This window comes from Camarhynchus parvulus, chromosome 1A (assembly GCF_901933205.1).
Source record: "Camarhynchus parvulus chromosome 1A, STF_HiC, whole genome shotgun sequence".
Classification (NCBI taxonomy): Eukaryota; Metazoa; Chordata; class Aves; order Passeriformes; family Thraupidae; genus Camarhynchus; species Camarhynchus parvulus.
Genome location: NC_044586.1, coordinates 21,330,784 through 21,356,924, shown reverse-complemented (window position 1 = coordinate 21,356,924; position 26,141 = coordinate 21,330,784). Strand labels below are relative to the sequence as shown.

The window sequence follows — 26,141 nt, the reverse complement described above, 5'->3', positions numbered from 1 at the left end:
CCCATCATTATTATGGCTGATGCTTTTCTGGCTTCATTGACTGTTTGCTAATGCTGGGACTCTACATCTATTGTTGCTCTCATGCATGTTTTGGGAATTGAGCTGCTTCTGTCCTGCTTTCAATACTTTTTTGTCTGCAGTGTGTGCAGTCAGACTTCACTTACTTGATTTGCCTGCTGGTTTGTAAATATGAATTCTGTAGAGAAGTTATCCATATAGCTCCTGATAGCCTTCTAGGACATGAGTACTCATATTTTCATTTCCTGTTCTTTAGGTAGTAAAGAGCTCTAGTTTCTATTCAAGCTATGAGAAACATAAATTGAGGACACTGGTATCTTTGTGAGGAAGAATTTGAGAAGTAATGTTTATGGGATCTTGTAAAGAGGCTGCTGTTACATGGTTAATGAGCCTTGACGCATGCAGTCCTTTTCTGATTGAAAGGACCTTTGAATGGCACTAATAAAATTGCTGCCTTATAAACTGGAAAATCCCTGGCGATAGTGTTCTGGTTTTGATGAAACACTAAATCTAGGGCGCCATTTTTCAAGTATGCAGCCTAAGTCTCAGTTTTGTAGGGATGAAACTCTCTCCTCTATCTGACCGCAGCTTCATAGAAGGTTGTTAATAGAGGATGTTTAACTGTAAAGCTTCCTGATTTATTCTGTTATTATCTTGGAGATATTTTGCTACTGAACATTATCTAAGGGGAAAAAAAGATATAAACTGATGGGTTGGGTATTACTACTTAGCTGGTGATGGAAAGTATCTCATATCAGTCTTAACTGGTGTCTGCAAATTACTGCTCTCTTTTAGAAGTAAATGGCACCTCACATTTTAGGCTAGTTGTTGACATTTCTGGGAAGTTCTAGGTTTTAATTTATAGCTTATCAGAATAAGGAGATACAAAGTAAAATGTGGATTTCACATGTATGATTTTATTTCTGAGCCAGTTCTGAGCAGTGAAGGGTTACTCTTGACCTGAATGTTACTGACATAGTGTCTGATGCTATGAAGATTGGCACAAATTGTTTGGGGCTTGCCACTTTAATGTGCTTCCTCTTTTCTGCCAATAATGGCTTCCAAATGCTTAACGGTCGGTGTTTTGTTGTAGGTTTTGGTTTTTTTTATAAACTGCTTGCTAGTTTGGTTTTTTTCATACTCTTGGCAAGCAAAACCTTGGCCTTATTGGAAGTTTGACAACTTTAGCAGTGCTTACTAACATGAAATTAAAGGAGGGAGAGGTATGCTCTAATGACCAGGGATTCAGAGTACTTAGCATGTGCCTGTCTGCCTCTGAGAAGCTGCAAGGCAATTTGAGGCTTTAAAAATAACTTTTTTCTTTGTTTCCCCCTTTCTTCACAGGTCCCCAGCTGTAAACCACAATGTCGCAAAGAGACGCAGATAAGTACCTTTATGTGGACAAAAACATCATCAATAACCCCCTGACTCAGGCTGACTGGGCAGCTAAGAAGCTGGTATGGGTTCCCTCAGAGAAGAATGGCTTTGAGGCAGCTAGCCTGAAGGAAGAAGTGGGAGATGAAGCCATCGTGGAGCTGGCAGAGAACGGAAAGAAAGTGAAAGTAAATAAGGATGACATCCAGAAGATGAACCCCCCCAAATTCTCTAAAGTAGAAGATATGGCAGAGCTGACGTGCCTGAATGAGGCTTCTGTGCTTCACAACTTGAAGGAGAGATACTACTCAGGACTGATCTATGTAAGTCATCTTGTCTGTTGGGGTAGGAGTTCCTGATGACATAGTGTGTGAATTTAATGTAATTGCTTTGCTCCTAAATGTATATGTTAGCCTTTCATTGCCCCTATACGCAATTCATCATGTGACTTACCTTCCTCGCTCTACTTAAAATTTTTTCACTAAACTATGCCAATCCCCCTCTAGTTAATGTTGAAGCTTTCAAAGAATGCTACGGTAAATCTGGCTTTAATGTTTTAATGTCTTTGTTTGTGGGATGTTTTGAATGCCTTTTAACTTTCTCTTAGCAAGACACAAGAGCAGTTGGGTAGTGGTAAACAGGGAGTCTGATCTGAACCTAACCAAATAATAATAATAAAAACACAGTCCTAATCCACCCAGCATCTGAAATGTATTTCCCATGTCTGGAGCTTCAGGGGGAAAGAAGTGCCAAGCTTTTTGTGTGGATCTCAGAGCATCTTTCTAGAGAGGAAACATATGTGCTTGCATGTACTTACAGATAGGAAATGTTCCTTTTCTTTCCATGCCCAAATGGACAAGAGCAGAGATTCATGCTTCTCATTGCTGTGTAAATAACAGACACCATTTATGGGACCAAGGGTCATACCCAATGAAGCAGGCAGCAACCACTTCACTCAATACCAAAGGCAATAAATAGGGAAAGGTGGGGAAGGAGACTTTGGAACCTTGACCTGGTTCTTCATTTCCCTTCTGATTTTCCCCTTCATGTTGCCTATGTTTAGCAAGCAGATGTTGGTCATGGTAGCTTCTGCTTTATTAATACTCTGCAGTTATAGAATGAGTTGTTAAACTCAGTGGTAATGCAAAATTTGCATGCGGTGATTGGTTAAAACAGGACTAGGGAGAACACAAGGGAGAAACTCATGACTTATTAGTGCTGTGTCTGCTCTTCTGGAGTGGCATGAAGGCATACAGATGACTCTTGAAGAAATTATCAGAGACTATCTGAAAGATGCAAGGCTGATACAAATTTAGTCTGACTTCCACAGTCTGATGTCAAAATTTGAGAGCTAATGTGATTGGAGGATTATGTAGTTTATTATTTTTGTAGTTAACACCTCTTTCCACTATTGGTCAAAATCTCCTCTCAGATGGAAAAATCTTGGTATTCAGATGAAATAGGATATGCAAGATCCATGTGTAACATTTTTAGAGTAGGAAACACTGCTCCATTATATAATAATTGTTGAAAATAATTCAGCGGTGTCTCAAGGTCTGTTGTATGCTGTGCAATGGGCTGTTTCACATATCTTGCAAGATACCATCTGAAGTTTCAGACACGGCCTGTGACTAATAAATTGAGTTCTTCTAATTGGATTGTAAGCAGATTGTAAGATTTTTTTGTAAAAAATCCCCACACCCTTCACCCAAGCAAACCTTGCATAGTGTTTCTCTATTACAGAATCTGAGTCTTGCCAAAACTGTGTTCCTGTGCACTTGTGAAATGGACTGATCTCACCTGTCAGCAGTTCTCAGCAAGTCAGGAGATTTATGGGAAGGCTTAAAATACTTTCATTGGAGTGGCTGTTGGTTGATCATTAATCCGCTTGAAGAAAGGGAGTAGACGCAGTGCATCTCCAGCATAAATGTCTCTGGAAAGATTGCAGGCATAGTTCAGTTCTGTTCTTCCCCTTTCTTTCTTATTTGGTAGCAAGGCTGTGTGTTTTTATAAGTTATTATCTTTTTTCCTTTTTATTTATCTATTTTTCTGTCTTTCCACCCTGTAATACAAAGGGGAAATCTTATTGCTGTTGCAGGCAAATTTTGAGTGAGGAGTGTCAAACAATTCAAGAGCTAGGAGCTTGACTTCAAACACCATTTTGCTGTTTCCATGTGTGGATTGATTCTGCACTGAGGTGACTTACTAAGAGACTGGCTTTCAGATTAACCCTTTCTATTTGGAATCCTTTATCAAAAGATCATTTTCAGCTTTTGTGAATCATTTTCCGTACGTGAACTGCTTTGTTTGTATTCAGTGTGAAACTCAAAACTCAATCTTACATGTTCCAGTTATTTTATTGAAGTTAACTGTTACTGGAAAATAAATTTTCTGATGCTGTCAGCTTTGTGCCATGCTGCAGATGGTCCTTTCAACTCCTCAGAGTTAGTTTAGCAGTTAGAAAAATAAAACTAGCTCCAGTTTGGCATGTGTGTCACTTGAAATAGTTAGCGAAAGGTAATGCCAGAATTCTATTTTGAGATAGTAATGTCTGAGACAAAGTACAGATTTCCAAGCCAGCTATGCTTATAATAGATGAGCCTTTGAATTGGAACCTTGGGTTCAATTCAGGGATTTATGCATATGAGTCTTTATTTGTACTTCAGTAAGATGAAGATAACTCTTGTCTTCTCTGTGGTAGGACTGGCAGCTTCTGCTTATTCATACAATTCAACTTGCTTCCTATATGAAACTGTCAGTGGGCTCAACCAGCAGTCATGACATGGTGGTCTTACTCAGTTTCTTATCCCAGCCATAATTAGTTGCCCGTCTTTATTAGACAAAAATATCCCTTCACACAGCTGAGGTCGTTTTACTGCTTGGGAACTTCCCTTAGGTGTTTCTCCTGGCAAGCAGAATGCTGGAAGAAGGTGGTAGCTTCTTCTTGCATACTTGCCTCATGGCTTCATCACTCTAAGTGAAATTAATGTGTTCTCTTTTCTGAACTGCTGCTCTCATCCATAGGGTGGCTTTAGACATGAACTCTACTTACGGGAAAAGTAACCATTCTCATCTATCAGCAGTCGTAGCCATGAAGAGTCAGCTAAGAAAGCTCTACCTTCCTTGTGGACTTGTGTGCACTGTGAACATGCTGCTCTTGCATTGACCCATTTCTGTCTTTTTGTCCTACTCTGCGTTCCACTGGTGTAGTCAAAGGTCAGGAAAGCATCACCCAGACTTCCAGATTTTATTCTGTGCTGTGCAAGTGCTGTCAGACTTGATGGAGAACTAAAACTGAGGCAAAAGGAACTGACATTGCTGGCTTGGTTTCTGTAAACTCCTTAAACTGCTCTCTTCAAGCACCACCTGAAACCTAACCTGACTAGAAGCTTAGCTTCCTGGAACTTTAGAAGTACTATGCCAAAAGGTTTTTAGCCAACTTTCATAGTTTTCCACTTTGGAAAGACATTTAGTATTTTCTGTAAGCCATTCAAATAGTCCTCAAATATTTTTTAAAAATTAATGGGAAGAAAAAAGGAGGGGGAAAAAAGAGTAGGTCTGGAAACATATCTTGATTGTTTATACTGGGATGTGGAAAAGAAACCTTAAATATCTATGAAAAACTCACTTCCTGGAGGACTTCTGTCTGAATCTATATCTGAATCTGCTGCATATAACAGTGGACTTCTTACTTAGTGTTAAGCCAGCATGTAGAAAGTTTGGACATAAACTGCATCTGCTACCACAAACTGTGTACTAGATGCTATTTTCACCCTTCTGATCACTGCAGTCTAATCCTTACCTTTAGCTAAGGAGCTAAATCTGATTAAGTACTCTCTGTGCTCCTTGTGGAGAACTCTTTACCACTCCAAAGCACTCTTTTTTCATTGAGCAAACAATAGAAGAGATCTTGGCAATAGAAATAAAAAGTGCCAAATGTACTCTCTTCTGGTAGCACTGCAAGTTGCTGTGGGAAGCTGCTTATCTCCAGATATTCCAAACAGCTGCTTCTAAAGTTGACAGGGAGCTAGGATAGCACTAAGCCCCAGGAGCAGGGCTTGGAATGCTATTCTTAGAATGTCTAGGAAATATCTAAGAAGCCTCTGCTCTTCTTATTCCCTTTGCAAGTAAAAAATCTGTTGGTGGTTTTTTTTTTTTTTTTTTTTAGGTACTCAGATCTCAAAGTTTGGGTCTGTGGGGTTTTTTTTTTTAAGAAGCTTAATATTTTCACTGGAAGTGTTTTGACAGTTGTATTCCCTCAGAACTGTGCAATTTAAGCCAGTGGAAACCAATTGAGAAATGGAAGTTTGCTGTCATAGATAATGAATTAACCATTTTATATGAATTAGAAGCAAACTTTGGCATATATTGATGACTTCTTTTAGAACTTTTTTGACTGGCTTGGAACAATACTGAGCATTCTAGACATACATACTGAACACACTATACATTGCTGACCTTACAATTTGAATCTAGTTCTAGTCACACTTGCTACATTACAAATCATGAAAGTGTTCAGGTTTGGGGGTCTTCAGGAGGCCATCTAATCCAGCTTTCCATTCAGAACAGGATGGCACTGCCTTCGACATGGTCTAGCTGTCTTGAAAACCTCTCAGGAGTAGACTGGTCTTATTTTTCTTTTAGTAACTATTTTGGCTTGAGGTTCTATTTTGTTTAGTGATCATTTACTAGATAAATGGATATTAAACACGAGACAGAACATAAAATGTATGCATTTTGAAGCTAAGCACCTACATTCTATCATGAAATGGCACTTACTTTGAAAGGAAGAAAAGCCAGTCCTAGTGGACTGTTAATTAGCTAGGGAGCAGATCAGTGATATCAGTATTACTGATGGGTCAGTGGGTGTTCAGTGCACACTTGGAAGAGTTGAGTACTGGTCAAGGTGAGAGGACTTCGCCTGTTGCTCAGATTCTAATATTGTTTAGTGGGAAGCATTCCACATGGCATTACTGGAAGAAGTAATTAAAAAAGCACTGTTTGGTTTGTTTGTTTTTTCAAGTAATGTACTGTTAAAATATGCAAGTATACAACATTTTTAATTTCTGTCTGTTTGCTGGGGTGTTTTCTTTCCAGACCTACTCAGGCCTGTTCTGCGTGGTAATCAATCCTTACAAGAACCTGCCCATATACTCAGAAGAAATAGTGGAGATGTACAAAGGCAAAAAGAGACATGAAATGCCCCCTCATATCTATGCCATCACAGACACAGCCTACAGGAGTATGATGCAAGGTGAGTGCTGACTGAGATAATGACTCTTGTTGAAATCACAAATCAAGTTTGCAGTCAAAACACTGTAGGAGAACAACAGCTCACTGCTATCAAAAGGCATTATTGTCCTTGCTTACAGACACTACTTGGTACCAGCTTTTGTGTTCAGGTGAATAGCTCTCTCCTGCTGTAGTGGATTGAAGAACTATACAAAAAGTCTGGTGAGAGCTAAATTTGACATAAAGAACAGGCTGGTGTGAATGCATGGGGTTCAGAGAAGCAGGCAAGGAGAACTGAGGTAGCAAATTTTCCATCTCAGTGATGAGCCTATGAATTGACATAGCTGTAGGTGGGCAGGGATGTGTACTGTTTGATAGAGGCTTTTAACAAAAGCCAGCTTAAAATCCAATTGCACAGTCTGGTTGGGGGGATCAAGCTTAGCATAACCTATATTTTGAAGTGTGATGGTCAGTGATAGCTTAACTGTCAAGACTTGTTTGGTTATATTCTGACTTTGTTAATAAAACTCACTATCAGGAAATATTAAGTACATCTGTTGCCTTTTCATGGAATAAATGAAAGCAAGTGGATAGACATATTTCACTCCACATTATACAACTGAGAATCAGAGAACTGTGGCTATTGTCTGCTACCTGTTTATCACTTGAGGACTTCTAAATATGGAACTTTGAATGCATTGTGCAGATCCCTGGTTCTGAGAGGAGGTTTTTCACAAAGTCAGTTGTGGTGTCTGTGATGCTTGGAGAGGTTCAGGTGTGGAGGTATTTTGTGCTTTTCTTCCTGTTTGTTACCTGGGTTTTATGAGGAGGCATACTTTGTAAGGTTTAAAGGGTGTAATGGACAGTTTGATTTCGTGTGCCTGTGTGACTGTTACTGCTCCTTTATTTTTTGATGTCTACAAACGATTAAGGTGTTTGTTCCCCCTAGGTTTTGTCACTAGCATCACAATTTTGAGCCAAGTCCAGATATAATAAAATCATACTTTAAAATTCTCATTAGTCTCAGTTTGAGTTCTGCTTTTCACCTGCCCTTGTTACCACTTGCACCTCCAAGCATAGGAGGACTATAATGATATAGGTTCCCAGAGTGGAAAAGAGAGAAAATCTCCACCCACCAACCTGTGTTACAAACAGGTTCGCCTTCCAACAAACTTGGCATGGGGAAAGCTGATAAATATTGCTAAAGTGTGGTGCCACGCAGGGCAGAGCACAGGGCTGAGCTAATGTGATGGATCAGGTAATCTGTATTTATAAAAGCCTGGGATGGAGCGGGGTCAATACACAGACATGCTGAAGTGGACTGGTGGCAGGGTGTTGGTGGCAATTTGCTGAAGATGTGGCAGGTCTTGAAGAAATGCAGCCATACTGCTGGTGTGTTACTCTGAAATGAATGCTGCATCCAGAAGATAAAAACTTGTGAAGCTGGACTTCTAAAGGATCTCACTTCCCTTAGAGAAAGACTGGATCTGCCATGATGTGGTCAAGAATAGATGCTCCACCTATATTTTACATGACAGAATGTTGTCCATAAACCTCATTACACTTTTCCTTCTTTTATTACTTCCTTCCCTCCATTGCCTGCTCCTTGTTAGCTCAAGCACTAATTTGTATTTTTGTTAAACAAGCTATTAACTTAGCTGTACCAAAGTAACTGTTCCCTAGAAAGAAATCTTGTCTACGTAGAATCAGAAACAGTTTCTTTGGCAGTGTTGTGAGGAGACTGAAGAAGTCCTTTTCCCTTACAGACAACAGTTAAACCACTTGAAAGTGCATGTGCCTGCATCTTGTCCTTTGTCCCTGCCAGGTATATCAGTATGTGACAGAAGATACCCAAACAGCTGCAATTCTGCATCAGGGGACAGGTGACCTTCCTTGGTCTGATGGTGGTTCAGAGGTAGTGATTAATCTATGTGGGGATTTTCTTTCCTGATGAAAAGAGGTGATGTGTCTGTCAGATCACTGCTTGGATGATGTACAAGACTTGGAAACCCCAGACTTGACTTGCCTTGTTGTACAGAGCTGAAGAATGGCAGCCCTGCCTGTGTTTTCCAAGCATGGGAAAGTTGCTATGAGGTCTGCTGGAGTGTTTACCTTTCGCAGAACAATTCTAGCTATGCTGTATTCTCAGCAGTACTGACAGTCTAGAAGCTTACCCCGGCTCTTCTTTGCCTACTTTTAGATATCTTGTTGCTGACTTTTTGTAATGCTTGTTCATATGAATATCATTCCCAGTTAGCTTTTGAACTTACCTGCCTTGATCTGTTTAACTGGGTTTGGAAAGATTTTCCTGTGTGGTTTCACAGTTACCTGTGTGTCCTACAAGACCTCTAGAGATTGTTTTAGGATTATTTATTGCCTTATTTCCTTGTTTCAAGGGGTAGCAGTAGCATTCCAATGTCTGCTACTGAGAGTGAGGGTGAGTAGTAGGTTGTTGCAGTGTCTCTGGTCCTGGCTAGCCTCGAGGGGAATGGAAAGCAACATTCCTATTCCACTTTCTGGGTTTTGCTCAGCGGTGGGGGAGGTTTGGTGCAGCAGCCAGTGGTATGGCAGGAATCTGTACAGAGAATAGAAGATGAAAGGGTCGGGTGCTCCACATGAGCCAGAGGCATTTAGGATTAGGCTGCCTTCCCTAGGTTACTTTCAGAGCCCTGAAGACTGGGAATCCTTTATGGCCGGGAGAAGGATAGCAAGCTGACTTGACTCTGACTTCTGTCAGCAGAGAGTATAGTTATCTCTTAAACTGACAGTGTGGAAATGCTCTGCGTGTGAATTGATTTGGACTCAGATTTTTTTTTTTTGGGGTTGGTTTTCAGTCAGTTTATGGTATTTGAATAAGCAGGGCCTTCAAAGGGATGGTTTGTCAGGAAGGGAGAGGAAGATGAGAGTTTTGTTCCAACCTCTGCTAATCCACAAATTGTTTAACCCTTTTCAGGCATCTGTGCTGGTGTACTGTGGGTGAGCTTGGTCTTCTTTTTGTATCTTCTGTCAATTAAGTAACCAGAAGTGTCAGGACACTTAGATATTCCAAGAGATTATATTCTTTTTTGTTAATTTTCCCCAGAAGTACTTTCTTGAAGAAATAAAATGGTGAAGGGCATGTTCAGAGTGGGTTGTTTGTTGTTGTTGGGGTTTCTTCCCCTTTTTTCTCAGATGCAAGACTGTGACTCTCAGAAATGAGATGAAAACATTATTTTGCTACATGTTACCTGGAGAGACTTCCTTTGCTTCAAAAACAGAACTCTCAAAGAAGTGTAACATTTTTGCTTTTAGAGAAAACAACAATTTGTCTTAATGTTTCTGTTCCCTGGGTAACCTGGATGCCAGAAGCCTCAGATCTACTTTCAGAAGAATTATTCTTCTGGTGCTAATGATTGAAGCACAGTGCCTGCAAGTGGAGTGGTGTCTTGAGCTAACAAATCATTATTCTAATGCAGCTGATGTATACTGAAGAGGTACATTCTTTACCTCAATTCACAGTCTCCAGGGCCTCAATTTAGAAAAACATATTTTAAAGCTGTTAAACAGCACCTGTTTGTCTATTTGGAACACACACAGAGAATTTTCTGTGTCAGATAGTGATGGAAGATATAAATTTCATTGGTATCTGGAACACGTTATCTGTTTTAATGCCCTGAAAAGTATCTGAAACTTCTGTAATAGGTTAGGTCAGTATGGTGATTCTGGTCTACAAAGTTTAGACCTGTTCAACTAAGATAGGTAGGAGAGGGAATAGACAGCACATAGCTAATGGATATATTCCATCTCTTTTCTTAGCTGGTTTTCTCCACATTATTGGAGAGCTCGTAATGTTTCACCTAACAAAACTCTGAAAATCACTGAGCAATGATTAAACCCACCTTGACCTTGATGGATTAGTCTGTAAGGGGACCTGTACACCCAGAACTGTGCTGGTGTTCATTTGGGAGTTAGATAGTCTCTGGGTTTGGTGTTTTAAATAAAAAAATCTGAAGCAGAGTCCCTTGGTGATTTTTTTAGTGACACCTTGTTACATTAAGTGAGGAACCACAGTGTTAGGTGTAAGACAAATCACTGCTTTGTAGATCCTCACACTCACCTTGGGACCATGTGTGATTTTCACAAAAGACAGTCCTCTAGATCTGCTCCTGTAGAATATAGACCTTCCAGTTTTGTTTGTAATTCTTAAATTTTTGCATATTTCTCTAAGTTTCCTAGCTAGCAGAACACTTCTGTTTTAACTTTCCTGCTTCCAGGTAATTTCTCAGCTTGCTTCTTAGCATTGGGCTGCTATGCTGCACTATATAATGCCCTACCCCAGAGTGCATCTTTCTTTTCTATATAATACTATGTCAGAACTTCTCAGTTGAGACCTGCTCAGGTTATGTAGAGGCACACATGTCCCTTTCAAGTTGCATGTGAAGGTCCAGTTCTATTTCCACTAAAACCCAAAAGAATATAGCTTGTGGTTTCAGAAGTGTGTTTTCCAGATTTGTCCAAATTTCTCATGCAAAGGGCAAGATGAAGTTTGGATGCTAGTTATGGAGGATATTTGGTTTGGTGCAAATGGCAAGAAAGTATGTACATTGTTTTAAATTTCCTTAAGAAATGTTTTACATACTTTGAATTACTTGAAATTTCTAAATGCAACTCTAAAAATCTGTGTCTTGAGATGTGGTTTTCATGAGAACAGGGAGCTAAAAAAGAGTCCGGTTGCCCACTTGTTTTTTAGTAGTTACCACACCCTTTTTGCTTCATTCCTGTAAACCAGAGCAGGATTTCTCTGGCAGTCACTTATGTAATGGTTCAACCCCTGCTGTCAGTCCTTCCAGTTCACTGTTTTAGTATCATGAGCTGCCTGAGCTTTTTGCAGGCTATATACTAGTTTTTCTTTTCTGTCAGAACTTCATAAACATCTGCATAACCTAAAATAACGGCTTACAACTTGTTTTCTGCTATCTCCAGGTTCAGTTAAAGAGCTCTGGAGAAGGGGAGATGTGGGCTTTAGTCCAAAAATGTCTTGGGGGAATAAATATTTCCATTTGAGCCCGTAGGATATATTTCATTTTGAAAAATGAAATTTACTTTTCTCCTTGTGACTGTTTTCAAACTTCAGCTAGTGCAGAGCTGAATCTTGGCACTGCAGTATTCCTGCCAATTTTTTTTTTCCTCTTTTTTTTTTTTTAACATCTTGAAGCTGTATTGTTGAGGGCTGTCTTGGATATGCTATGTTTCTCCTTCATTTGATTTCTCTTTTCTCTTTCTTTTTGTACTTGATAGCTGTTAGCATTTTGAGACTTCCCTATAATACATTCTTTAAATGACAGTGCAAAAACAGGTTCTGGGGCTCTGTTCTGGTGTTCCCCTGGAGTGTTTTTGATCCCATTCAAGCCAGCATGTAGGTTAAAGCACCACAGTGAGCGTACTTGATTAGGTCTGATGCCAGTGGGGCTGTTCCTACTGTGTAGCACAGTGTGTCAGGTCCCTGGGGCTCCTCCTGCGTTACAGAGCCCTAAGGAAAGGACATGGGATGTAAAATTATGTTGATGTTGGAAGAGAATTTTGAGGAGGCAGTAAAAAGCAGAAAGGACTGCATGGTTGAAGCACTTAGATGCATTTAAGAGCAATTCTTGCTTTAGGTCAGCCGTGTAGCTTGGCTGGCCTGGCCGGGCTGGGCTGCAGGCGTTGCGCGGGTGCTGGGCTGGGAGCGTCGCAGTAACGGGAGCGGGGCTGGGCTGCCCTGGCCTGCCAGACGCTGTGGTTCAGAGGTGGGTGGTACCATGAGCTATGGTTAAGCTTTTAGCCTTAATGAGTCAGCTATAGGCAGGGGACTGCAAGCCAAGCCTTTGCCTTTCAGCTCCACTTCCTCTTAGCGCAGAGGTGATGTCACCATTGTGTGAATGCTATATTACTTCTCCTTTTATGGAGATGAACAGGCTTGAAACGAGAGTCACTCATGCAGAGGAAGTGGGTGATAAAGGCCTGGTAGGATGTTCTGTAACTGAGATGAGGAGCTTAAATTGCACATTCTCCTCTAGCCTTCTAACGTTTTTCTTCTCCCATCCCAAAACATTTAGAAACAAAATTCGAGACTTTGGAGCTGTATTAATTTATCAATTATGCCAATGTATTTGACCACAGCAGTTCAGCATTTGTTCATGCTTGTTGTTTTGCAGTAGTATATTTGGTTGAGTACTTTCTATGTAAAAAGATGTCTCTCTTGTGAAAACAAATTTTGGTTTAATTAAGTTTTTAATGTATGCTAAAGTAGTGAGCAGTCTAAAATGCAGTCTTTTATTCTTGGACAAAAGAAAGTCAAGAATAAGTTATGTATTATGGGGTTTTTTGCATAGTGAAATTAATCTACTGATCTTATTATACTATACTGCTGTATAGTTTAAATTTGAAGGATATTTTACTTCCTGAATTTCTGGATATTTGAGGCTGCTGTGTCTTGTGATCACTTGAATGTAATGGTGATGAGAGCTGAAGAAGAGCCTAGATAAAAAGCTGCCTTCCTTGTCAGCTGGTTTGAAATACAGAACTGTTGCTATAATTAACTAATGAGTTGTTATTCTGGATTGTTTTTAATAAGTGACTCTGTTTAGAACTGAAAAGCAGGTGCAGATTTCTTTTAATCAGGCATTTCTTGATTGTGTTATTATAAGCAACTGAGTTTATGGTACCCAGCACATTCTCTTTTGCTGAGTAGGTTGCTTGCACAACTGACAATGAAGTAAAGGCAAGTGCTGACTGAAGTAGTGCAGTACGCCCATGTTGAATGATCCTTTGAAGAAAAAAAAAGGAGGGGGGAGGTGGCCTCTTGCCTGGACAACTGAATTCTGATTCATGATGGCACAAGTCAGTGTCATATGGAGAACAAATATTGGCACGTGAAACTGTTCTTAATTTGAAGAGTATCTAAGAGTTATGCTTTGTATGCGTTAGCTCTTTGCCCCTTTGGTCGGCTCCAGTTTCCTGTTGCTCAACACATTATTTGAGTTGTCTGTCTATACACAATTAGAAGAATTCCAGCTATCCCAATGACTGCCGCTTCGCAGTCCTGGGAAAGAATTTCCCCCCGGATTGCAAACAGGAATGTTGCCTTTTATGGCAGTGTCTGCATGCTCCCAGAGACTTGCCTGCACTCGCAGGTAGGATCCTGCTGACTTAAAGCAGAGGTGACTAAGGCAGCTGCAGTGGGCCACCAGGAAAGTATGCTGGGGGAGGAAAGCTTCATGCCAGGAGGATTTCAAACACCGTCTGTGACTTTTCCTGCCTGACCACCTTTCAACACTGTGCTCTGTGTTAGGGTGGGGAAAAATCCTGTAGTTGCCTTTGGGACTCCTTAGGGTCAATCCAGGGTGCTGTGGCTATCTTGCCTTACTGGAACAAGGCTAGAAAGAACTTCTCAATCAAGTATGAGAAAACTTGGCGTGATTGAGAAGTGTTCAGTGCCAAAGAACTGCTTGGTATTACTATCTGATGTTGATCATCTCTTTTTCTGTTGAACAGTCAGTTTGTGTCTGCTTACTGGTATTCTTTTGCTGGATCATCTCTAGGATGGAAATGGGAAGGCAGGTGGTATTCAAGTGCCTGGGGCTCCACTGTCTGTTTGAGAAGCCCCAGCTTATAATTCCAAGGTCAGAGCTGGTTACCAACAATAAGGACCACCTTATTTAGAATTGCCTTTTAAAAAGTTTTTTTTTCTTTCTCTCAAATCTACTTCTTAGAAGAGCCTCTGTAGTACCTGAATGTGAGCATAACCTTTTCTGGTCAAGTGAACTGCTTGTTTTTATTCAAGCTTTTGCAAGTCAGGTGTTATTCAGAGGGACAGTCTTGTCCTTTCACATAGCTGCTTTGTGGTGCAGAATTGTACTCGGGTGTTGTACTACTGAAGAATACATTTCCTTAGGCAATCCATAAATGAGTCATTAGTTATTCCCCTGATCCACCCTCAAAGTGCCCAGTCATGCAGAGGGCTGGCATGTGCCTGCTGAGCCCTTGACCCACTGGGAACCTTAAATGTGTGAGGCCTTTGGAGCTGGCTAACATCTATTCTTGGCCTGGCCTTCAGCAAAAGGAGTGTATATCTCAAAGGCAGTGAATAAATTCAGCACTTGAAAAAATGAATATGCAATTTAAGTAAAGCTGCAGTATCTAGTTTTGAAGGCTTAAGAATTTGCCAGGCCGAAACTGTTTGCCTGCTGATTTTTTTCTACTTGCTTTCTTCCAGGCTTGGGGCTGATCAGCTCTTTCTGAGAACAGTATTAGCAGGGTAATGGCAGGTAATCTAAGTTTTAACAGGAAAAAAGCAGATTATTTTCTCTCATTTTTTGTGCTCATCTACATACAATCAGTTTCCAGTAAGGATGCTTAAGAGCAGGAGTTGCATATACTTAGCATGTAAACCTAATGTTTCCATTATTGGCTTCAGAATATTTTAAAATGGAATCTCAAGCCTGTTAGGTTTGCCAGCTTTCCTTATTCCACGGAAATATGTGCAAAGGCTAGATGTACTCCTCTCTTTTTAAACTGTGTGTATGTGAGATTTTTCTTGATTAATGTGGCATTCATGATGTTAGTACTGAAATGCTAAATGTGCTTGCAGCAGCAGTGTTTAAGGGTATAGAAAGAGGTTTCAGGTACTTGAAATCTATCAGACTAGAAAGCCTTCCCTAATTACAGCTCAATCTCTTTATCTTGCACAAAACAGCTTGAATGCTGACTTAATTATATCATCTAAGTACTGTCTGGTGGGAAGAATACTGAGTGATCTTGGTTTCTCTAAGCTATGGGGAAAAATAATAAAAAGAACCAGTAGCTAAAATGTGGAGACAGTCGCACAAACATAATGGATGTCACTAATTATGAAAAAAATTATTAGATCCAGTGAATTTCATACTCTCATGGATGTTTGAGGCTTGCTTTCTCTCTCTTTAGAGAGTAGATGTTAGTCCAATGCAATGAGTGGAAAAGGGAAAGTGGCAATGCCTGAATGACATCTAACTGCTGCAGTGTTACTGAGCTTCTCAGACTGAATAATCTGGGAGTCCTCTGGTCTTGATTTAAAAATAAGCAAACACCTAACATCAAACCAAAAAACCTCCCAGCCTAATGGGGATTTTGAGTTTGGTGGCACAGTGTGTTCTGAGTGTCCCAGTGGCTCTTGTGGGCTGTCAGTCAATGACTTGCTGTGCCCACCTGTTCCATGTTTCACTGCCCCTATGATGAGAAGAAGCTACTACTTGAGGCTTTTCTGCTGTAGGCACAGGCACTCTCCAGCCTTCCTAGTGCTCCCAGCTCATTCCTGGTGGTGTGAAGGAATGGGATGGAATCTGGGTGGAGGTGGGTGGGCGCAGGGTGGAGGGCAGGGGTGAAAGTGAAACAGGGCAGAATCGGTGGAGTGTGTGCAGGAGCTGTGAGATGAAGGCATGGTGTCAGGACTGTGCATAACAAAGTGAATGCTGGCAGGAGGTTAAAAATGTGGGAGAAGATAGTAGTGAATGGGCTGGGTGAATTAAGTTCTGTAACTGGAAAGATATCCACAGCTGGGAATCGAACACAGGCATTAGTAAGTCTGCTGGTATGTCAACATGGAAAAGAAAAGGTTTCTGTTGTTACCAACTGCTGTGTTAATACAATAGGGGATGATGCCACAAACAATCAGCTGTGTAGAATGTAGGCTGCTGCTCAGTCTTCTAGCTTTTGGGTCCAGTCTGTACAAAATAAGTAGCAAATATTTTGTCACTGAGCCTCCAGTGCTTGTTTTGGTCTGAAAGCCTCTGTTTGAGGCGAATCTTTGGCACTTTGGGATTTGTAACAGTTGCTGTCCCACTTTCCCCCTACCCCCTTCCATTTTCACTGCTCTGCTGACAACTTTTGTAAGTCAGTATGGGCCCACTGCAATAGGGGCTGAAGAACAAGTAGATGCACATCACACTGTAGCTGTGTGGTAAAGAAACATTCAGTAGGAGACTTCTTTAGTGTTTGTAGAAAAATTGTAATGAAAATAATATTCTTTCTGGATGAAGAAAACTAAATTGCTGTGGTGCCGTGATGCTTTGGCATATGGTAGGAGGTGGGTGTCTTGCCAGAGAGGGGGTTACTTGGCTGTGATTCAGGGATATTTGTCAGTGTTTACTATTTCCTGGTGTTTTTGGTGTTGGTTTCATTCTGTCAGAGAAATTTTGTTTTTAGAGTTCTAGTCTGACTACTCTTTTAAAATTTCTTCTAGATCGAGAGGATCAGTCCATCCTTTGCACGTGAGTATTTCCAATTGTCAGTTTGTCTGCATGTCAAAGTTTGTGTTTTTACATTTTTGTAAAAAGGAAGGACTCTCTTAATTTTAAGTGCTGGAAGTGGAATTACAGAATTAGGTAATAATGGAGAGTCAAGGAAAGTCCCACTACAGTTCCTCAATATATAATTCCTTCTGCAAAATAATTTTTGTGATAAAGGGAGGAAGGGTGGCTTTGAAACAGCCCCTTGTGCTCAAACTACTGAAGAAATACAGCTTTGTCAATGGAAAAGGCTTGGAGTGATCCTTCAGATTTGATGCAGCTGTTGTGTTTAAGTACGTGCATACTGATGAGGCTGATATAGTAGCAGATACTCTTGATGCAGCAGTTTGTCTTCTAGACACAGTAAAATTGATTGGCCCTCAGCCATGCTTAAGGAGTTGGTATGTTTCTTCTTGCAGTCAGGAGGCTTCCGTTTGAAAGATTTACTTCATTACCTTTCACCCCAGCCTCTACAGCAGCCTCCAAGCTATTCCTCAGCCACTTTGGCAGTCTCTGTATCCAAGTGACTAGAAAGCACAGTTCTTTATTGCCTTCCATGTTGCAGTCCAGCTGCAGCCCAGCTTTTTTTCCCTTCATTTTAAGGGAGGTGCTGCAATGGCCAGAATGCAGTTAAGGATATCAGTAGCCCTTTTGGGATTAGAAATATGATAATGTCTCCTTACATCTTGTTTGTTGATAACTTGTAGATTTTCTTTACAGAGGTGAATCAGGAGCTGGTAAAACAGAGAACACCAAGAAGGTTATTCAGTATCTGGCTCATGTTGCTTCCTCGCACAAGTCCAAAAAAGACCAGGTAAGACCTAGGTTTAATGATTCTTTGTTGCTCTGCTGACTTTGGACATTAAATATGTATTGGCTGATGTTGGTAAAAGACACATTGCTCAGTAGAAGCTTAGATGTTAACATCTATCAGGGGATTGAGGAGGTCAGTGAACTATGAAACAACAAATCTGTCAAAAATTGCAAGTCAGGGAACACTGTTCAAAGCCATAACTCCTTTGAATTCGGTGCATCTACAGTGGGCATAAACTCATCCACAGCCCCTTGGATTTGTGGGCAAGTGCATGGGCAAGAGCTGCTGTAGTGATCTTTTCACATGGTTGTATTGCTTATAACCAGTCTAGGCAGTTTAAAACTGATCCTTCTGTGGAGGAGTTGTCTCCTTTCTTCTGTACCATTATAGATTAGGTCTGGCCATTACATGTACTGTCTCAAAACTGGAGAATACAATGATAGACTAGTGGACATCAGTTGAAAACTTATAAACTGTAGGAAAACATTAAAAGGGGGGAAACAGCCAAGTGTTAGCAGCACATGAGAGGAGGGTGGTGATGATGGTGGGAGGACTTTAAAGATGTCTTTAAATATAAATATAAAATACTTATATTTTTTTCCCCTCCCTCTCCCCCGATGGACTATTGCCGAATTCTTCAGTTGTATCCTCGTAGGTGAGCTGCACGTTTACTGCACGTTCTGCACCAGGAATGCATTTTCTGTCCCATTGTGTGATTTTTTTGAGCAGCTTTTCACTCCACACCAATATCACTTTCTGCAGCTAAAACAAATCCATAGACAATTCACAATTTTTATTTTTTTTTGTGTGGTGCACAGTAATCTTTTTGTAAGGATGTTCAGTTGGAGACCGTAGTGATATCAAGAATACTTGTGTTCTGTGCTCAATACTAGTTTGCCTTTAAAGTTTTTCTTGCAGGATTTTCCCACATACCATCTTAGAAATATTCCATCAGGACAATAGGACTGGGCAAGGCTTTCCTAGAGTCTTAAGCATATAGTGTGTGTGATGTTCCTAGTAATATTGATGTAGTTAAGTGTTTAGCCAGGGTGTTTTAGGACTGTGGACTTGTTAGCCAGATCTGAACACATTGGAAATGTTTACTAATGAAAGCCAAGTGCTAGGTGTCCACTGCATCTCTACTTAAGAGTTTTCCTGTAGCAGCTTAATGTGTAGGCATATCTAATGCATGTAGAGTATATATAAATAAGAAGGCATTTCTGCATGCAGGCACACTGTGTGTGTGCATGCACATAGTAGTAACGAACTTCTGGAATTCTACCAAAAAAACCCAACATTCTATGTGCCAAAATTTCAGACATATGAAGGCTTTTTCCATGGTCTGTCAGTAGCTGTATTTAGAAACATTCTTCTTTTTAGTTTTTTTAAGTGTGGAAAATAGAATCATGGGGTTGAGTTAAGTATTCTTCCACTGCTTGTCCATGAGTAAAATTTGAACTACTGAAGCAGGACAGGCAATCTGCTCAGGAGAATAAAACAGTCCTAAGTTGGACTGGTTGGTGATTTGCCCAAGCTTGATATTTAATTTTTTCCCCTAAGTTTTGATTTTTTTCAAAAAGTCCTGCTCCCCATGTTTTGTTACTAAACTGACCTTACCAGAGAGGATTTAGAGCTGAAGCCTTTGTTAATCAGCAGTGAGTGCTCTCTGCAGCACTTCTTTATGGAGCAAACTTGGACAGAATATAGGAACTTAAGAAGATGAATACATTTAATTTTTTGAGGATCTCAGGTATACTGGTCATGGAAGATTTTTGTCTTTAGGCACAGAACTAAACAAAGGATATTATAGAAAGTAGTGGTACTTTCTTTACTGTGGACTTTTGGATGTAAACTGGTGTTTTTCCAAATACCAGGGCAAAATCAGTTTTATAAAACATATTCTTTAACTCTAGTTCACTTGTTTTGGAGGTAGTGGTGCATTCCACCATTCCCAGTGCATTAGTATATTCAGCTAAATAAGCTTCTAGTTGCATGGTGTGACTTCTATGCACACCAAGGCTCCTTTTAGGGGGTGTACTGAATCTAATTATTGAAACTTTTTTTTTTTTCATTTATTAAAACTTCTGTTTATGGAAGTTGAAGTCAGTGTTTTTCCATGTTTAATCTCAGCTTCTCTACTGTCTTATTAAATCATGTAATGATTTTTCAAGATGTAAGTGTTTGCAGCTAATCGGAAATCCATGGGTAATAGTAGCTGATATTTAAATATTTGGAACGAAACTTTGGTTATGGATGATGTTTCTCCTTCCCCCATGCAGCCACTGGCGTTGGGATTTAATTATTTGATAATCTCTCACATGACTGCAGAGAAGAATACAAAAGCAAATCCCTAAAGTGTAAAAAACAAAACAACAAACTCCAACAAACCAAAAAACCCAAACACCACCCCCCATATTTTTTTAATTGTATGCCGTTAAAGGTAGATAAGATTTCTGTATGCCTTTCTCCACACTTTCTGAAGAATAAATAGCTGGAAAGACTTCTATCTTGCTTAAAAAACATTTCAAAAAGTGTATGAGATGCAAAAAATTCAGTGCAAGGTAGATGTCAAGGATTTTAGTTGCTTTAAATTGGTGTTGTAATTTCAGAGCAGTAGAAAGACAGCATACTGAAGAGTGTTGGGAACTGCCAACCACAGGCTAACAGACCCAGTGGCTTTTTCTGCTTCTGTTTTCATGAGGAATATTGCACATAGTTCAAATGCATGCCAAGTGTTAAACAAATTTGTTTCAGGTCAAGGAATGGCAACTACAAGTGCCCGGAAATTGGCAGCATCTTAATGATAGGTACCTTAGGATTTTTAGAAAGCTTGGACAGCTCTGTCTTGTAATGGTTTTGCTTTGCAAAATTACCTTTGTGTAAAAATAATGAGATATCTGCCATCAGTGAAAGGTGACCATCAAAATTTAAAGTAAAAAAATCCCCAACAAACTCCACCCTAAAACTTATTAAAAATTTTAAACATAATGGAATTGCCTTTTAAACAAAGACAGCATGCAGTGAGGAATGGGTACAGTAATTGCAGACACTTGGTCCTATGTGGTGTTACTGTGGTGTGCTGAGAACTTGGATTTTCCCACTGTGTCATGGTGCTGAGGCAAATCAGGAGAGCTCAGTGATTTGACCAACTCTTCAGCATCTCCTTTCCCCTGAGCTTCATATTGCTGTGAGGCCAAGCTGTCATTCTCTATGCATATTGCTACCTTGGTGTTTCAAGAGACCTAATCACCTCTAAACTACAATTTGCCAACACCTACTTGAAACTAATGACACTTTTTCCTGCGGTACTAAGTAACAGTAGGGTCTATTATATGTGGATTTGCATAAACTTCCCGTCTTTGTGTAGCTACTATGGCCTCAGTTTTATTTATTGCCAAATAATTAAAATAGATTTGATGTCAAAGCCTGATTTCTCTTCCCTCCTTGTTCCATTTAGTTGGGTTTAAGTGGTGTGTTGCTGTCATCTCTCGCTTGAATAGTAATAAATTGCAGTTAGAAACAGAGGCCTAGGGCTTCACTGCAGGATGGGGAAGAGAAATGGTGTGAGCGAAGAGCATTCCAACTTCAGTACGTGTGGCAGAGCACAAGGGAAAATGTGACCACTACACAGTTTCAGGGACTGAGCCCTAGTTTCAAGATTTTTTTCCTTGCAGTGCCAGATGCTGGGTCTGTTGTGAGACAGGTAATGTCCCAGCTCAGGTTCTCTTACCAGGGCTAAGCCCCTTGTTACATATACTTGACAGTGAATGGAGGTGTTTGCAGGAGCTGCCCCTTCTGTGTATGTGCAATTCCGCCAGGGCTGGGGGTCTTGTTTGGCCTTGCACTTTGCAAGCATGAAGTGAAGTGATTGTCGAAGTAAAAAATAAAGACTTTGTAGTTCATGGTACAGTTTCTCATATATCTTCCTCCTCTTTTTTATTGCCTGTATTTTTAGAGACACTGTGTAAGAACTAATCTGTCTTTGAGAACAAATGGGAACAATTTTCCTTCAGAAGTAACCTTAAATAGTTTCCCCATAAATTCCAGTTCTCACAAATCAAACTTCATTTCCATCTGTTATGCACAGGCCGTCTTGAGTACTTACTGATAACTGCTAAAAAGAGAAACATTAATCTAAACTGTAATTTTGTGTCTCCAGAAGCTTTTTAGTTGATCTTGAAATATAGAGAACGCCATGCTTTTAGCACAGAGGACAAGTAATTTTTAAAAAGAACTAGGGATACGTGTAGAGCTTACAAGGAAAGGTGTATATATATGCTGCAGTGGCCTAGTACTGGGCAGAGGTAAAAGTTCTAAATTTCTTTTTCTACAATTCCAGCAATTTGTGTTCCTTGAGGGGAAGAGTGTGTGAGTATGGCAGCAGACTGCAAGCAATCGTGCAGTTTGTGGGATACCACTAATTCTCTTTTTTGTGTGTTCCTCCTTACAAAGGAGATTTTTGCTTGTTTGTACTTTGTAAGATGTAGACTCTTATAAGAAGTGCAAGCTTTTTGTGTTTGGTTTTTACAAAACATTCGATTTTTTCAGACTAACTTCTTAACCTACTAGTAGCAGTGTTCAGAGCTGTCTTTTAGTAGCAAGATAGGATTTACCTCGCTGTTCCAGGCTCTGTGGCAGTACACTTCTGGGATGAGGGCCCGGTCTTGGATGCTGGTATGGTTTTCACTTTGTCCCTGGGAAGTCTGCGGGATGTTACAGCCAAATGACTTTGAAGGGCTTCTTGCTAACAGAAAGACACACTGGGAGGAGGAAGGGAATGAGGCTTATTTATGAATGTTTCTGTTTAACCCAGATAACTAATGAGTCTCCTTTGAAGGTTTAAGTCATCATCTCCTAAGGTTTAATATGGCTTCTCTGCAACTTCTCAGATGCCGAACTAGTGTGAATTGAAACCGCAGCGCTGGTTTGACCCAAGGTTAATGCTGTGAACTGCTACCTACTTTATTAATTTTGGATTTCTCTCTAGGGAGAACTGGAGAGACAGTTGCTCCAGGCTAATCCTATCCTGGAGGCCTTTGGAAATGCCAAGACAGTAAAGAATGACAACTCCTCAAGATTTGTGAGTATTATTATGTCATGAGTGTATTCAAAAAGTGCATCAAAAGTGTATTTTACACTTTCCAAAGCGTTCTGCTTTTGGGTGAATTGCTGTCAGAGATAGAGTACCTGAGTGACTTTTTTTAAATTAATCTGGGAAATTAATTTCATTTGGTGAATTATCCAGAATAGATCTTTTAGGTCTCTAGAATGAAGAAACCAGATCCTGTGCCAGGATCATCTGTGTTGATTTTTTTTGTAATCATTACAGCTGGTTTTGTCCTAGAGAGCAAATACTCGTCCTTATTTTGCTTGTTCTGGAGAACAATGGACAACATCTGAGAGGCAGGTGGGGGAGCTGGAGCAAAATGAAAACGGTTGAAGCTAACACTGAAAGGGGTGGAACTGTCAGGGTAGTGTAACGTGAAATTCAAGGGACCCTGGTTGTGGGAAATCTAGGTTGAAACATAAGTGAGTGTGAGTTGTAGGCTGTCACAATGACAGAAGTGTCTGGAAGTGCTTGGTGTCTTTTCTGTTCTATTGCTGTTGTGATCAGTAGGCATTGACTATTGGCTGACCTTATGCTTTGCCTAAAACCTGCCTGACCTGTTTAGAATTTCCTTTCCTGGATTAAAAAGAGAAGGTTTACCTCTGTTGTTTACTGTTGTTACCAAACACAAAGAATACTAATTTTAATTCTGTTGTCTTCCTCTTAGGGCAAATTTATCAGAATCAACTTTGATGTCAACGGCTACATTGTTGGAGCCAATATTGAAACCTGTATCCTTTGAAACCTGTAACCCCTTGAAAGGTTCAAGGCTCTAGAGGTGTCAGGAATGGTACCTAGAAGTCTCATCACCACTGACTTAGGCTGAGAAAGCAGTTGGAAGCACTCTAAATTTCTGCTATCAAGATCACTGTTGAAGTCTCCTCTTTCCTCAGTAGTATTTTCTGACCTTTGTGATCATGGTGCAGACCTTTTCTGAGTTAATGAATGAATTCGAATCTTAAGAGGTGAAATGCAAGCATAAACTGCAGCAATATGAATAGGTATGGAATTTCATAAGTCATTCTTGCTTCTTTCCAAGGCAAGTGGGGACTGATGGCATCAATTTTTATGTTTCTTACCAATTAAGTCTCTCTTACCATAGTCATCATTCAGAGGCTGGCAGAACTGAGACCAGAAGCTCAATGGTTTATTGACTGATAATGATTGCTAAGTCAATACCCCTCCCAATTGGTATGAAGAGAACATCAGGTAGTTTTTTATCCTACCATAGAGTAGGAAGGGATTTGTATATCCTGTCATGGGCCTTGACTCTCTGAAGATCTGCTGGAGAAGTCACGTGCAATTCGCCAGGCCAAAGAGGAGAGAACCTTCCACATCTTTTACTACCTGCTCTCTGGGGCAGGGGAGCATTTGAAGAGTAAGTATGATTGTGTTGTGGTGAGGGATTCCCATAACTACAACAACAGAGGGTTCAGAACACTTGTAGACAAAGACCTGTTCCTTCACAGTTCCTCCTTCTCTGCCTTTTGGATATGGTCAGCTCTCCTCCACTTCTTTCATGCGCTCATACATCCATCTGCCCTCCCCCTGCACTTCTCAGTTCCTGAAAACTTGCTGCTCTGGTTCCTTCCTGCACTTGTCTCCCTGCCAGCAATGACTCTACGCCCTTCCTTATCTAAATCGCTGTCCCATGTTTAGTCTAGTCTTGCATGATGTAAACCATTCTGGTGCAGGAGTGGTCCTGCTGTGGTGCACTCGGTGTGTAACTGAGTGGAGCAAATCTGCAAGCCTCTAAGCACCTCTAGCAGTCTGGGATCCCAGCACACCTTGTTTTAATACCTCAGCCTGGTAATGTGGGTCTGTGTTGTGCAAGAGCTGCAAATGGATCTGCAGGAATGACACAAGGAGAGGACTTTCTCATAGCTGCTACTGTTTCAAGAATTAATATATGAACTTTTATCTGACTTGCAACAAATGAGGTATCTGAAATTAAAGGCAGATTTACTTTCAAGTTAATCCCTACTGTCTACAGATTTAGGACCTAATGATGAGTGGTACTGCTTTGGTGGAGTAGTCCAGAGGAAGGAATAGCAAGAAATAACACAGGAAAACTATGTGTTTGTCTGAAATATATTAAATGTTCAGCCTGAAGTAAAACTGGGCTTAATCCTAGATTCATCCAGGAGCTGGTAGTGTATGCAAGTCAGAAATTTGATATTGGTAGTAGCTTGTTGTCTGTTTAAAATAAAAACATAGCAACTTCTTTTTCAATTCTTTCCTAAGATGATCTGCTGCTGGAGCCTTACAACAAATACCGCTTCCTTTCCAATGGGCATGTTACCATCCCGGGCCAGCAGGACAAGGACATGTTTCAGGAGACCATGGAGGCAATGAAGATCATGGGCATCCCAGATGAAGAGCAGATAGGTATGAATATGCAAGGAATGAAAAAGGGAACAGGCCATGTTTCGAGATTTTTTTTTCTGGTGTTCTTTTTTTTTGTTTTGGTTTGATTTGTTAGCTTTTTGTTTAGGGATTTTGTTGGTTTTGTTTTGCTTGTGTCCGTTCCTGCTCCCCCTGCCCTGAGTGAACAGTGTGCAAGTAACAATTCAATGGCTTTGGAGTGACCCACCCCAGGATCTACCAGCACAGTTTCAGGTTATACAGTTAACTGTAGAACAAGCAGCTAATAAAAACATGCTTCTGCTTGCTGTTTTTGTTCCCAATTTGCATTGTATACTCAGTTTATGAAAAACACATCGAAGACACAAGAATCCCCTCATTCTCTTATGCAATGCATGGCTTGTGTGCTCCCCCTATCCCTTAGCAGTGGCTCTAAAGTATCTGATCCAACCACTGCTGGATTAGTCATTTGAGAATGGGCTGGTCATAGTGCCTTTCTTTCCAGCTTAACACTGAACTGCTGATCAGAAATTAATATTGTCTGATTCTGGGAGCGCAGTAGTATGACAGTGAAAACAGAAATGCACACAGCCAGCACAAAGCACAGTGATACACATTCACCAGAGCTCCATGCTCGCTCATTCATGATCTGCCCCACTAGTGGGAAATCAGTGTTCTGCAAAGTCTCACCTTCAAAATGTGTATGGTCTTCTAAAGCTAGGACTGTTACTCTCTACACGGAAGCAAGCAAGCATCTGTTGTGGTTTGACAGCACCACCTCCTCTGCTGGAGGCTGCAGCTCTTGTGGCTGTAGGGAACATTTATTTACCTGTGCCTTCTGCTGCTTACAGTCCAGCTGTTAAAATCTGTGCTGTTGTTATTGACAGTTTAATACATTTCTTGATATCCTGAATCATCTGAGACTGAAACTTCTGTATGGAGGTGAAGAGAA

The 26,141-nt window shown here is 40.5% G+C and overlaps 1 protein-coding gene across 1 annotated transcript in view; it reads left to right on the top strand.

Annotated features, from left to right (window-relative positions):
• The window catches only part of MYH9 (myosin heavy chain 9), a 70,666-nt gene that overhangs the window by 14,111 nt on the left and 30,414 nt on the right, over positions 1-26,141 (top strand). The window contains exons 2-9 of the mRNA XM_030961008.1: positions 1,363-1,715; positions 6,490-6,646; positions 16,859-16,886; positions 17,625-17,718; positions 22,706-22,798; positions 23,493-23,556; positions 24,105-24,203; positions 25,070-25,213. Of these exons, the coding sequence (XP_030816868.1) occupies positions 1,383-1,715; positions 6,490-6,646; positions 16,859-16,886; positions 17,625-17,718; positions 22,706-22,798; positions 23,493-23,556; positions 24,105-24,203; positions 25,070-25,213 (1,012 nt within the window). The 5' untranslated portion in view covers positions 1,363-1,382. The remainder of the gene's footprint in view (positions 1-1,362; positions 1,716-6,489; positions 6,647-16,858; positions 16,887-17,624; positions 17,719-22,705; positions 22,799-23,492; positions 23,557-24,104; positions 24,204-25,069; positions 25,214-26,141) is intronic.